The sequence below is a fragment of the Plectropomus leopardus genome, chromosome 13, assembly GCF_008729295.1.
Source record: "Plectropomus leopardus isolate mb chromosome 13, YSFRI_Pleo_2.0, whole genome shotgun sequence".
Lineage (NCBI taxonomy): Eukaryota > Metazoa > Chordata > Actinopteri > Perciformes > Serranidae > Plectropomus > Plectropomus leopardus.
Window position 1 is genome coordinate 7,880,601 of NC_056475.1, and position 14,499 is coordinate 7,895,099.

The 14,499-nt window shown below is 39.5% G+C and overlaps 1 protein-coding gene across 1 annotated transcript in view; it reads left to right on the top strand.

Annotated features, from left to right (window-relative positions):
* The window catches only part of LOC121952359 (glutamate receptor 4), a 143,515-nt gene extending 132,993 nt beyond the window's left edge, over window positions 1-10,522 (top strand). The window contains exons 14-16 of the mRNA XM_042498982.1: window positions 3,523-3,637; window positions 6,718-6,855; window positions 9,853-10,522. Of these exons, the coding sequence (XP_042354916.1) occupies window positions 3,523-3,637; window positions 6,718-6,855; window positions 9,853-10,017 (418 nt within the window). The 3' untranslated portion in view covers window positions 10,018-10,522. The remainder of the gene's footprint in view (window positions 1-3,522; window positions 3,638-6,717; window positions 6,856-9,852) is intronic.
* Window positions 10,523-14,499: the final 3,977 nt, after the last annotated feature.

Consider the following 14,499-nt stretch of genomic DNA (forward strand, 5'->3'; position numbering starts at 1 on the left):
GCTTTCCTTCATGGTTGACTGGTTCTTTCTTTTCAACTAAGTGACTGAAATAGTGTTTTGGGAGCCATTTGAATGCTCAGCCCTGGGTAACTCTGCCAGACTCTGTCACTGCCTCCCGCACAGAGTGGAATTTACAGACCTGCCAGAGAATACAGTGTCATTACTTTGGGGAGTTGCACTTTCAATCCGCACACTCATCGATCAAAGCCCGCCGGCAAGGTCTCACTGAAGGGAATGGATATATATACTAAAGGCAAAACTTCACAGGTGTGTGTGTGCACATCTGCAGACCAGTGGAGAACAGCTCCATGATTGCTTTTAGGCCTGTGGAGAACATGTTAGAAAATTCAAGAGAGAGCAGTTTTTTATAAAGCAGCTCAGCTGTATAAATGGAGAACAGTGGAGTAGTGCAATCATTGATCATATGTAATCAGAGGGTGCATTGAAAATGAGTCAGACCTTAAGGTTTTTAATATTAATATAGTAATTTGTTCCACAGAGTTTCTGCAAATCCTCAAAAAGGCATTGAAATTATTAATCTAAAAATAAGTCCTAATTGTTAGTAAAGCAATCTTTCAGAAGTCTTAAAACATTTTGGGACATAAGAAGTAGGGTTTTATATATGTTTTTTTTTAAAGAAAAGATAGTCCTTTATTGACCCCGAGAGGGGAAATTCAAGTTTTTCAGCAGTAAAGAGTAAAGGTCATATAGAATAACATGTAATAGATAAAAGATCAATACACTGCACAAAGATCAGTACACTGTACCAAAAATACAAATCGAATAAAATGAAGAGGTACAAACAGAAAATAGAGGTACAAAATAAAATAGTTTTTTCTGATGATGCATTATAAAATCAAAATAATCAATTCAAAATAAATGGTAACATCTGGGATTTGTTTTTGTTAAATAATTTACCAAATTCCTCTTCTTAAACTCATCATGGTAGGAATCTAGGCAGTGGGATCTCGCATGCAGAGAGAAAACACAAAATCACCAAAACAAAAAACAGCCAGAAATTGCAATATTTTTGGTTGGTAAACCAAATAAATTATGATAATATATTATGTTCATTGTCCTCCATGTTTTCCACTCTAAAAAGTAAAAAAAAAAAACACTTGGTCTGGATAATCTAACATTTTCACAGGACAAAAAAATCATGTCTAACAATAATTGACCTTCAATTTGGGCTGTAAAATTGGTTTTAAATTTTATTCCAAGTGGCAATTAAAATCTTAAAAAGTCTTAAATGTAACTTTCCTTACACTGTACGAACCCTGGTTCAAACTCCTCACAGCCAGAAAATCAAACCCTATTTTCTGTAAGTTCCTCTGCACATGAAGCTCAAAGTAGAGCAGAGTAGCGACTGGTTTGTGTTGCAGCCAGGCTGGTGCCAGTTTTCAGCCACTGCTTTGACCAGGAAGAGTCCCTGACAGATCACGGTAGTCCCCCCTCCTCCTCCAGGCCTCTATCTTGGTTTATTTGGGGGATTATCATCTTCTGTCAGCGACTTGTCCGGATACCAGCGAGGAAACACACCAGCAACATGGAGAGCGGGCGACATTGTTGGTCAAGGCTGTTATTTCACATGGCTCCGCAAACATCACCAGCTAAAACTGAAATACCAGCTGTGTCGCTTTGTCTTTCTGATCCATTTCCATTTCTGACTTTTTTATTTTTCATAATGATGCAAATAAATTAAAAGGATCAAAACGCACGCTGAGGCAAATCTCTCTCTATCGTCAGACATCACCACGGCAGCCTTCTAAAGGAGCCATGAAATTATAACGCAACACTTATTTTAAACGGCTTTTCAGAGACATTTTATGCAAGTCAATCACGATTTTCCAGAACAGCTTAATGCTCAGAAATCCTGTGAGCTTTGAATTGGCTGACGTACATATATTATATACATGTGTAAAACAGGTCCAAATTTTATGGAGGTGTTTGGTTCTCAACATGCTGGCTGGTGCAGATATTCTGGGACTGCCATTACCGGCTGCCAGCATTTTGTGCCAGTATTCAATCTTTAAAAATTGGCAATTTATGTGCCAAAAAGATTTTTTTTAAATTACTCAGTTAAATATGGTGTTTCCTATGATTTTGTCACTTTGAATGTAGAAAAACATGATGTGACATTTACATATCTGCCTGCATAAATTAATTCAGGGTTGTTTTTTTCTATAACCAGTAATTCTCAACTTTCATACACAACCTCAAGGCCTGAAGATTTAAAACTATACAATCTTTGGTCTTACACAAAAATAATGGACAAATTGAAGTTTGATCAGATGATGGCATTTAAGGCAAAGGAAACAGTGTGTCTGGCTTAAAATATGTCACAATCGATCAAGTATATGTTGAGATATTTCACTGGATAATTCAAAACTTGCTAAATTTAAAAGTCATGGGATCAACAGTGTCTTAAGTAATCATCCTCTGGCGACCATGAATGTCCATTTAATATTTGTTATCCAGACTGAATCATTACATCAACAGATATTAGTATCCCAAATGACATGTCGCTAGAAGAGCTTAAAACAAAAAGAAAAAAATATGCAAAAGTTAGAAAAAGGAAGGAAAAAAATATTTTTTATGTAATTTTTGCAGCAGAAAGATATTTTTTGTCTTCTTTCCTATTTAGCAATCTAACGTTGGTGGCAGATTTAACCAGATAGCCAGCCCGTTCTCATTCCATAGCAACAAATACCGAAACTTTATCACATCCCTCAGCGTGTGATATCAACGCCAAACGCACCCTTTGACATGTTTATGGGATGCATCTTGCTTTCTAACTCCAGTGTAAACCCATCAGGGTAATACCTGATGATGACAGCAACTGAGGTATGATAAAAAGTGAGAAGTCGTCATAGGTTAGGTTAACACAAAACCTGACTTTCTTCTAGGAGACTGCAGTAGGCATACTTATTTTAACCCAAAATATGATCTCTTTTTCAAAACTTCATCAAATAGTTTTCACGGGTTGCAGTGTTTTTCGGCTGGGCGTCACAATGGGGTGCCCTGTGCGTCGCTATAAGATGCAGAGGGGTGTGATAAAGTATTAATATTTCACGACCTGCAAATGAGAATAGGTTACATTAGCTAGCATCAGATAATGCAAATGCTAAAACTCTGTTTTATGTCTTCAGAATATTTTTTAAGCTGATTAGTTTTTAAAACCAGCAAAAGGTTTCAAATATGTACACGATGGCTACATATAAATTATCATTGCTTCATAATTTAACATATTTTTAACTAAATGAAAAAAAAAGTATTAGCTCTGGAGTGTATTGGCTTGTTAACATTATTTTACTTAAACCAGCACATTAAAGTGGAGAGATTTGTGTTCAGTGTGTGTTCGGGTCCCGGGATGTAACCGTTTAGAGCATTAACGCACTTTTCCACCTTTGTCCCTCTCTTACTGCTACTCCTCCCTCCTCCCCCTCCCCCTTCTCTTCCTTCCCTCCCAAATTGGACAGCATACTCACCCCCTCTCACCAAATATGTTTTATCGTTTTCAAGAAGTGCAGTTAACCTGGCAGTGTTAAAACTCAATGAGCAAGGCCTGTTGGACAAATTGAAAAACAAGTGGTGGTACGACAAAGGAGAGTGTGGCAGCGGAGGCGGTGGCGAGAAGGTTAGCCGCTATGTCGCTATGCCCATGTGACCTTGATGCGGGTAAAAGAGAAATGTGTTTTGTTGGTAACAGGAGCATCTGCCGGGTCGACCCAAAGAACTGCTTCCAAGTGACAAGGAAATGTTTAATCTTGAGAGGAGTGCGAGTACTGTTGAGGCAAAAATATTTGCTGCACTGCTTACAAATGATAGACGGCAATTACTTAGAAACTTAAAAATTAATGACACCTTCCTTAAAAAAAGTAATCGAATAAAACAGCAGCCCCATGTTGGAGGTTTGATCGTACGTCTAAACTACATTTTCTGAGCCAATAGTTTTGGGTTGACAGTACTAGCCTCTGTTTGTTGTAGAAAAGGTCCCGGCAGTATGTGCCCGTTCCAGAAAAGCGATGCAGCCGGGGCCCCACGCATATATGTCTGTTAGCTCAGCCCCTTCCCCTTAATAACTCCCAAAAAACCCGACCCTTACAGAGAGCTATCACAACTGACGAGCAAAGAGACATGTAGCTTAAGTGGGGCCCCTTCCCGGCTTCGTCACTTTGTGAAGAGTACTGAGCTGCTCTTGTTGGGCTTCTTCTGATTGAATAACATAAAATAACATGTCCTATGATGTTATTTATGTTATTTTCCCCACCCCACCCTTCCCCGTCCCCCGTGATTTGAAGAACGCCTGTAAACCTTGCCGTATTGAAACTGAGTGAAGCAGGAGTCTTAGACAAACTGAAAAACAAATGGTGGTACGATAAAGGGGAGTGTGGACCCAAGGACTCGGGAAGTAAGGTCAGTCTCCACCAGCCTGGGAGCCTCCCCTCCTCTCTTTGTCTCTATGCACACTTTTATAACGCTGGCTGTACTGTTCTGTTATTACAGCAGGCTGGCTGACATGGCGCACACACACACACACACACATAACACTCTGAGAAAGAGCGAGTGACAGACATGCAGGTAGAGACTTAAGGCGTAGCCTGAGGGATACAGCATGACAGAAACAAGGAATGGTGCAGCGCTAACAGTTTTACAGCAGCTAAGCTATGTGTTGCAAATGCAGATGAAGGCTCACACTCACATCGGCTGTCACCCAAGATAGTCCCAGGGCATGTTCAGACGTTACTGTATGTCACACTAGTTGTCAGTACTACTGTATGCCCCAGCTGTAACAGCACACACACACACACACACAAACACACACACACACCATGTTGATGCACTGGAGCATGGAGAGAGCTGCCACATGTGAAGTAAAGCAGCATGCACCTTCCACATCAGTCATGTCCCCTTAATCAGATCCCTAAGTGCAGGACACACACACACACACATGCGATCACCTGCAAATGAGACTAAACATGGCAGGCAGTCTTTTTCAGTGTCCATGAAAAAGCCTAAGTTAAATGCCCCTTAAGGATGGAGGTGATTTATCGGAGGGAGATAAATGACAGGAAGGAGCAGGAGTCAGAGCGCAGAGAAGATCAGTTGCATACATTTGAATAAAAGGGGTTAAAAGGTGAATGTCAGAGCTGAGAGCGAAGGCAGCCTGCGGAAATATTTAGAGGAATTAAAGGGCTAGTTCATCCATTTTAAAGAAACAGATTTTCCTAGTGATAGGTAGCCATACAGAAATATTTAATAGCATTTTTAAATATCAACAGCAACATGTCTTTTCAGGAACAATTCCTTGTTTTGTTAGATATTCCACAGAATATGATGTTGGTAGTTTTCATTTGGACTATGGGACTATCTTTTCAGTAGAAAGTGATTTAAGGCCATGTAACATTGTGCAAGTTTGGGTTGTCTGAGATGAGAGTTGACAACTGTAAGAGACATGGGGGACCTAGATTTCACATCTACTGACGGCTGATTGTGAGCTTTAGTGACCAAAGACAGCATCGCAAATTTAGGTCGAATCCTCACAATGTGACTGCTGCTATGACCCATGTCCACAAACCAACAAGACACAGTATAGCATGATATTATGGCTGACGAAATTTTTTGTAAGCACCCTTTTTTATTAAAATTTAGAGAAAAATATGCACAAATTAATGAAAAAGAAGTTTGTTGGACTGATAAGAGTTGTTCATTAATTCACTACATTGTTAAACTATGCAAGTGCAGATGGAGGATGCAAGCTAATGAGCTGACTTTTTTTCTATTTACATTGTAGAACTTTGATTCATTATGCATTTATTGCATCAGACAAGCCTCAGACTGATATCAGCCTACAAAAGACTGCCTATCTCACAGTGTGGCATGCAGTAAGCCTAAACCAAAAGTTTTCCTTTCAGTCCTTAACACCAATCCTACCCTCGAAGTTGTCTCACTATCTGCTGGTCTGGCCCAGTCTGATCCAATGTCAATGATGCTGTGGTGGACTCGGCTTAGCAGACGGCTTCATATGCAATACTAGGTTTAATTGTAAAGAAATCCATAGACATTTCTGTTTTACCAGCCTAAAACTTCATTTGCGTGTGGATGAGAGACCAAAACATAGCAAAAAAAACTGTCTGTTTTCAAAATTAAATAGGAATGTGTAGACAGAGCTTTAATAAAATGTAAACAGACTGTATTTTAACATGTGGGTATATAAGGACTGACAGACTAGAGCCAGCCTCAAGATTATTCACATGGGACATTGTTTCTGGAAAGAAAAGTTGCTGATGGGTTTTTCAGTGCTGTGAGCATATCACAAAACTTAAGCAAATATGACCAAACGATGTGCATGTGTAGCAGCAATGGAGAAAAGTGAAAAAAAATATGCTTCTTTGTAATCTGGTGGAATTGACTCTTTAATTCAGAGAGATTAATGACTTCTCTATAATGTTATATTTGACGCAGGATGATAGCAGGAGGTTATTTTTGCCAGCATGGCTACATACAGCTGTGCAGCAGTAGACGGACAGGATAGAAGTAGAGCAGTGATACTTGTTGTGCGACTGTGATTAGTTGTGTATGTGAGTGTGCATGAAGTGAAGTTGATGTGTAGTTTTTCCACATTGTCATATTTGTGTATAAATGTTGACTGTTTTGTTGCACTCTGCTAAAACCAGCGCTGACTTTTGTGTCTACTCCTTTCCCCGCCGGCTACAGGACAAGTCGTCCCAGGCCCTCAGTCTGAGCAACGTGGCGGGTGTCTTCTACATCCTCGTCGGGGGCCTGGGCCTGGCCATGCTGGTGGCTCTCATCGAATTCTGCTACAAGTCGCGCAACGAGGCCAAGAGAATGAAGGTGGAGGCCCAGTCCCAATCCCCGTCCCAACACCCTCATTACCAACACCACTGCTACCCCTGCCAGAAAGGCAGCCCTCACCATAGCCCCGAGCCTAGCCAGAGTCCGAGGCTCAGCCCCAGCAACCACAACTTAGCCGAGTTTAGCGAGGTTTTCAATGCATATGGCAGCGATGGGGAAGCTGATAAGATATAGTTGAGGTTTTTGCACAACGTCCCCCACAAGCCTTTGCTCCCTCCCTCACTAGCTCCCTGCACAGAGACTGTAAGTGAAACCTATCATACCCCCGTGCTAGCTTTGCCATGCTGAGTGACTGTCGTGATCAGTGGCAACAATGCTTCCCACTTCTCTGTCTTATCTGCTCACCATGTGGTCATGTGACGTTCTGGTCTGCGTTTTCGAGCTTTTTTCTCAATGTGACAGGAAGTGATGAGTCATTCTCAGACATGACGTCGCCTCTGCTGCTTCGCAGCTTGTGTGGCTGCAGACGTTGGCCCTCATTTATCAAGCAAGCGTACCTTGTGACCCATTTTCCTGCCAAAATGTAAAATTTATTACTCCTTCTGAATCTGGTGGAAAGATAATAATCCTGTCTGGTTTTCATAGGAATTAAATAATGCTGATAAATGCCATGATGGATCACCTTGATCAAAATTTGGTATTTTGTTACGGTTTTAAATTAATGAGGATAAAATGTCGATGAAAATGCAAGTTTGCACAAATTAAGTAAGATTAAGTAGTTTAATTGGCATGTAGTGTAGTTCTTAATACATATAGAAATATATCTATTGAGTGCATGAAAAAAGTCTTTAACTTAAACCTTTGAAAAATGGGAGCAAAAACAAAATTGTTGCATTTAAATTTTTGCTCAGTGTGAATGTATTACAAACACTAACACACAGCTCTTAAATTTAACAGGTAGGAAAGGCGTGTTAAATGAGGACCAATGTCTTTACTTGTACACACACGTCTATACTTGTGAGGACATTTCATCAAACTGCAGCACATTCGTCCATCTAGTGTGTAGTTTGAAGCTCCAGTGCCTTGTTTTTCTTTTTTTGTTTGTTTGTTTTTTCATAGCGAACCATGAAAAGTCCTTGTGAGGGCCTAAACACACACACTTGAACCTGAGAAGTACATGCTGTAGCTGAGGGATATTACTGTCTCACGTCTGTCAGTTACAGTAGGCCATCAATGTACAGCCACAGAACAAATTTAATGAGAAACCAGCCCTGAGCACACAGGAAGCTCCATATAATAAAGCCGTGTTTAAACAGTGTACGTTGTAAGGCTAAAGTTAAGAGAAGTATCCCTCAAGCTGAGCTGACTTTATTGATGTGAGCTGTTTTCTCCGGATATTTCCCCCAGGTCCTCGACCATTAGACTCTCAGATATCTCTTCGCACTCGGTGTATATCTGTCCAGCGTGGTTATGTGTCCCCCATCAGCACTTCAGCACAAACTCTTCATTAGCTTGACTGTTGCTTAGTCAGCTTCCCTGTCCCACTGCCTGCAACTATCACTCACTGTGTAATAACTCTGTCGCTAATGGATTTACATGTTAGTATGGGGCTGGCTTGATACTGTACTGAATGGCTATGAGAGGTGTTTTGCTACACTACTGTATCTATATTGAACTGTACAGCTGTACTGTGTTGTTTTTACAGATATTTTTGAAGCAGATTGGAGTTTTAGTTAGAATTTATATCAGCGGATAATGAACGTGTTATGCCGGGCAGACAGTGCAAACAATGTAAACATTTCACACATTTGAGAATTCAGCTCGGCTAACTAATGTAACATAATAGCCAGCTTACTTTGTGTAAGTAGCTTAAGTACTTGACCTCATAATTTTTTATTATTTTTCTTATCTGTTGTGTACACTGGCCTCCAATCAAGTGTACGATCTAAAGACCATATCATATTTTTTTTTTGATTTAACAGAAAACCAGGGTTTATTGCAATTTGGGGTTTTATTTTTGAAGCTCTGACCATCGGTTCTGTTGGCTGTGTTAAAATGAGTCATCGGAAATCTGATGAAACTGGCAACACTGCTAAAAACATGCAGGGGAAGAAGCCCGAGCTGTCAAATAAATACAACAGGTAAAAAGTAAATAAGCCAACTGTGTCGCCAGATAGTTAGATCTACTTTACGCAAAAAGGACAGATAATGTGCAAAAATCTATATACTTATCAAATAATTAACATAGAAAGTATAAACCATGTATCAAATAGTGAGCAAAAATCAGCAGCAAAACATGTTCACATTGTATGTTTTTGTAAACCATAGATCTGTCACATTTGTATATTATTTTGTAGTTGATACGTTGTAACTTTATGTTTCCCAACAACATTGTGGTTTTCGTGTGGTTAGGGTTAGGCACAAAAACTTAAAGATCACATTTTGGCTTAAAACACCCACATTTGGTGACACCAAAGTCACTGAAAAAGCAGGGACCGGTCCGTGAAATGCAAATGCTTTTACGATCAGTTAGCTTTTAACCAGGAAGTAACAAACCGTATCTCACCACTGACAGCAGTGCTCTCCCTCTGCGCAAATACACTGATTTGTAGGTGATTTTTTTTAGTAAAGGTGTGTTTATAAGAGTTTGTTTACAGCCTGCATGATCGTCTGACTGGTTGTGTTTCTTCCTCCAGCTGACTTCTTTGTAGTGATGTTGTGCCTGTAGATCTCAGCAACTTCTTGTCAGAGCACAATGTTATTATCATGAATAGAAAAGATGTTCAGAGCTTCATATGTTTGCATGTAACATATAGTTGGGAGCAGTTGGGGTCCTAAGAACTCTCTGTTTGTTAGCATTTTAAAAGTATTGTACATTGAGAAAAGTAATAGGGATAGCTGTCTCTTTTAGAAAAACGTTAAGCTTTGTAAGGTATTTTGACATGAACACATCCTTAAACTCCAATCTGCAGCTGTGCAATTTTCCTCATTTCCACCTGCTCTGTACAAAACCTGTCTCTTTATTTCCCTCCTCAGCTTACATTTACAGAAGCCATGAGGAACAAGGCTCGTCTGTCCATCACAGGCAGCGTAGGGGAGAACGGACGGGTGCTGACGCCCGACTGTCCCAAGGCCGTCCACACCGGGCCTCCCCTCCGCCAGAGCTCCGGCCTCGCCTTGGTCTCCTCCGAGCTCCCGTGAAAACCAAAAACCTCTCAAGTGCCTTATTCCAATAACAAGAAAAAACAATAATCTCACAGCCCACAAAACTACCAGAAACTAACCACGAAGAAACAGGATTCACACCCAACAGGTCACCTCCAGTGGGCGAGACGAGACCGACGGAGGCGCGAACAACAAATCCCACTGTTAGAGGTTACAACTTGTTGTGGCTGAGTGATTTCTCTCAGAAATCAGTGGAAACCAGAGGCAGAACAATCTTGATTGTTTTACTGTGTGGCCACACGGAGGCGTGTTTGAATCAAAGGGTCATGGGAATCAACTGGAGCCATTCAACTTTTCCAGTATGTGAAGAGGACCAGAGGGGGGAGGAAACGAATAATATCATGATATATGATAAAGATGACGACCAGAAAACTGTAAACTTGAAACTGTGCATTTTTTTTGGATTGCTGTGAATTGGCAAAACAAACTGAACCACAATCAAGATTGTTTTCAAAGTGAACAGTGTTTGCTACACAGACATGAGCAGCGTTCAAGAGACAACAATCTCGCTAGATATCAGCAGGTGAAACTGGGAGAGTTGTAGCCCAGTGCCGTGAGGATATGACGAAAAATATTTGTATTCATAATAACAAAAATCTATTGGTATTGAATATATGAGCAAACATAGGAAACTGTGAAAATAAGTAAATATGTATATTCCATGAAAAACAAAATGAAGAATTTAGCTGTACATAGGGACGACCGTGTAACATGCTTGCTTTTTAAACAGATGTACATAGCAGATACTGTAGTGGACAGACAGACAGTTGTTTTTTTGTAAATCATCTTTAAAAATTTTATTCATCGCAATAATGAAAAGATGATGCCACTTGAAAGGAGGAGACATGCAGAAGGCAGTGTTAAAATTTGTAATGTGTTGAATACTTAAGTGTATTATATAGGATCATTCAAATTCTAAATGTGAAGGGTATCAACTGCCCAAATATTCTGATACCTGTTGCATACAAATTCATTATTATATTCAACGATGAATGTTAAGTAGCTCAACCCCCAATCCTTAAACCACACCCCTCACTGTGCAGACGTAGACCCAGAGAGTTGCTCGCGAGTAGAGCCTTATAAATCAAGTTTCTGCAGTCAGAATATAACTATTTTTTTCATTCTTTGATCTATTTTTTGTACGGAGAAATGAAAAAGAAATTGTCTGTTTCCTGGTTTTAAATGTCGACAGTCAAGTACTATCTGGGTAGATCTATTAGACCATTATGTGTGTGGAGACATGAGTCAAAAACCATGATGTGAAATTGAAAAATTTCTCTCTCACTATATGTTATTTTAGTGTTCCAGTAAGACGTCGAACCCGAGCTGATGAAGCCGCCGTTTGTATGTTGAACAATGATTATAGAGCCCTTCCTTATTGAAACACTGTGGATCCTCTGGGGAGGCTGAACACACTGTAGCAGAAATGTATTTGCTCCGGTCTCACCGACTGAAGTGTCCTCATCTCTCTTTTTTGGAAAAATGGAAGGACAATCTGCAATAGGATACAAGAAGCCACATCTTAAGAAAACATCAGCCAGCGATGGCGTTGGTTCTAAATGTTTTCATTTATTCCCATCCGGTCTGTTCCTGTGCGCACGCTGTGGCTGGACAGCGAAGTTTGCAGCAGAGAAACCAGCTGGAATATTTCAGGTCATGCCTTTTTTGTCCTGCCATCCGTCTTTAGAGCTGAAGTGTAATATGGCGTCTTATTTGGTTCAATTGTACATCTTTATTTTGATCTTTTTTAAGTAAAAACAAATTTCAAATTGCAATGTATTGTGTCATTATTTGAAGTATGGTTGATAGGTTTGTGTATGCAAGCATGGTCGGATTATAAAACAAGGGGCCTCTAGGCACAGATATGCAAAAGGCCCCACCACCTCTCCTACACAGGAGCAAGACATATAGTTGTGTGTGTCTGAGGAAATTTTGTATCTTTTTACAGTTCTGTTGCATCTCTTTGTCTTGTTATGTCCATTTTTAGATGTTTTGTGTCTCTTTGAGGTAATTTTGTTCTTTCCTATTAAGTTTTCTGTCCTATGAAGTGTTTAGTGATTTTTGTATTTTTTTTCTAAAAAAAGACACTGGAAATCTTTTTACCTTGAAAACTTTTGGATATTTTTTTTCATTAAAAATTTTTGATTTATATATATATGTATAAATACACACATTTGTGTGTGTTTGGGGTATTTTTCAAGATAACATGCTTTAAAAACCCACCAAAATTTTTAAACTCGTCAAAATTATACCAGTTATAAAAGCCAGAGACTGTAAAAACAAGAAATTGTCGGTGATTTATTAAATTTCCGACGGTCCTTGAACATATCATGTGAGAGGATGCATTTTCTCCAGTCACTCAACCTCTGACTGAACACGCATGTTTGTTGTTTAGTTAAATATCCTAAAGTGTGTGTTTTGATTGCAAAAAAATAAAGAAAAGTATGTCGGCGTCCTCCATAATGAAGGGCTTCCTTAACTGTTGTCGTTGATTCCAGCGCGGTGGTGCCTCCTTAAATGGGCCACGCCCCTTTGTGACGTAACGACGCGGCCAACGGAAGTTTTCAAATCTCAAATGCGGAAGCTCATTCTGTTTGTCTGTTTGCTTCGCTGCTGCTACTGGGCAAAAACGCCAAAAAATAAAGTCCAAAGTCGTTTTAAAATCAAACGGAGGCAAATATATCATGACCGACGTCAGTCCGGATCGTGTCTGCGCGGTTGGATGTGTTTTATGGAGCGGGTAAGCTAGCTATAGTTAGCCGCGTGTTAGCTAACATGACGGAAAAAGTTCAAGTCGGCGCTTTGAAGTGCGCAAAAACAGAGACAGGAGGACATCGCCATGGACACTTCTGGCAATATTTCAGTTTTCTTGTTCAAACATTGGACATTGTGGACATTTCACGCGGGCTCCAGTGGACTTGCTGTCATTTTTGCCGGATTGGATTCAAGCTAACAGCCGCCGGATGAAAACATCGTCGGTAAGTTGTTCATATTAATTATTTGTCCTGCTAAAGGCTCCTTATAGATGTTGTTATATTTGTCGCGGGTGTTTTTTAAATGGCGTTTTTGTGTTGGTGCTTGTGTTGCAGACTGCTGTGTCTGCTTGCTTATTGTGTTAACCCCTTAGGGACTGCTCGGTGCATGAAATGCGCTTTTCATTCTTCATTTTTTGGCTGTGTTCATGCATTTTGGTTACATTTTGGGAAGATTACGTACGTTTGCATAATCTTGGTATTTCCAGCTCAGCTCCAAATAATCCGTCTAAAATATACTGTGTAAACGAAATGGTTAAATTCATACCTTTAAGTGCAAAACAAACAAACAATTGAAACCCATTCAAACTGCAATTTTTGATCCCACAGCCATTAACCCTCCGATATCCCGCCCAGAGAGGCACTTCTTAACGACCGAAGGCGCATACTCTGCGTTCAGGGGTACTATCGCTCAAAAAAATCATACTTTTTTTATTTCATCAACTTGCGCCGTAAACAAAAATACCGAATATTCAATAATTACCATATTTTTAATCCCGTAAATGCCATGTTTGTAATGTAAACAGACCACATTTTTTATGCAGAAAGTGATTTATTTATTTATTTAAGTAAACTACGTACATAATAAATGGATTACGTATTTTTTTATTTTTGCAGCCTGGCATATGTCAGTGATTAACAGCAACATTGGTTAATATGCGTTATATTTTTGCTTGGTCAAATATTCTAAAATACTAATAGCTATCACCCTTTGTGCAAAAATGCACACCTCTATTAGATATTAATATATATGATTTATTTTTCTACTCTATTTCATGCATTTGCTTTGCATTGCATTTTTTACTCATCCGGATACCGGAAGGTCAAAGCATAAAAAATTGCATTGTATTATTACTGGGTGTCATTCTGGGCTTTTGCCTTGAAATTTGTCTGTTATACTATTTTCCACTTGATGACGTCATTTTAACCATATTTTGCACATGGAGAAAATGCATGCTGTTTCCACTAGGTGTACTGTCACAATAAATGTTGCTGAAAATGATTAACATATTCCAGACTGTGATAAAAACAACAACAAAGTTACTTTGCATGTAGGATATTTAAAACTAATTAGCGTGGTGAAGTTCAGTTTTAGGTTGGATATTCGACAGACTTTTGCGTCGCGTTGAAGGGCGGCGAGCTCTCCTCCGCAACGCAGGGTTTTCACTCAGGGACCATCAACAAATTACTTTAACACAAGGTCAATGTTATTTTCAATATTTTGACAGCTTCCAGGTCATGTGACCAAGAGAATCAAAATCAGTGCTGGATCATATAACTGCACTGGCTGGTCAGGACACACACCCCTTTATTGCATTTTTAATACTCCTCATATTTTATATAAATATATTTATGGAAAAAAAAAATAGCCATTTTTGATCAATAGCTTCCAGGATGTGACTAAATTACTCAAAAGCAGTGCTGG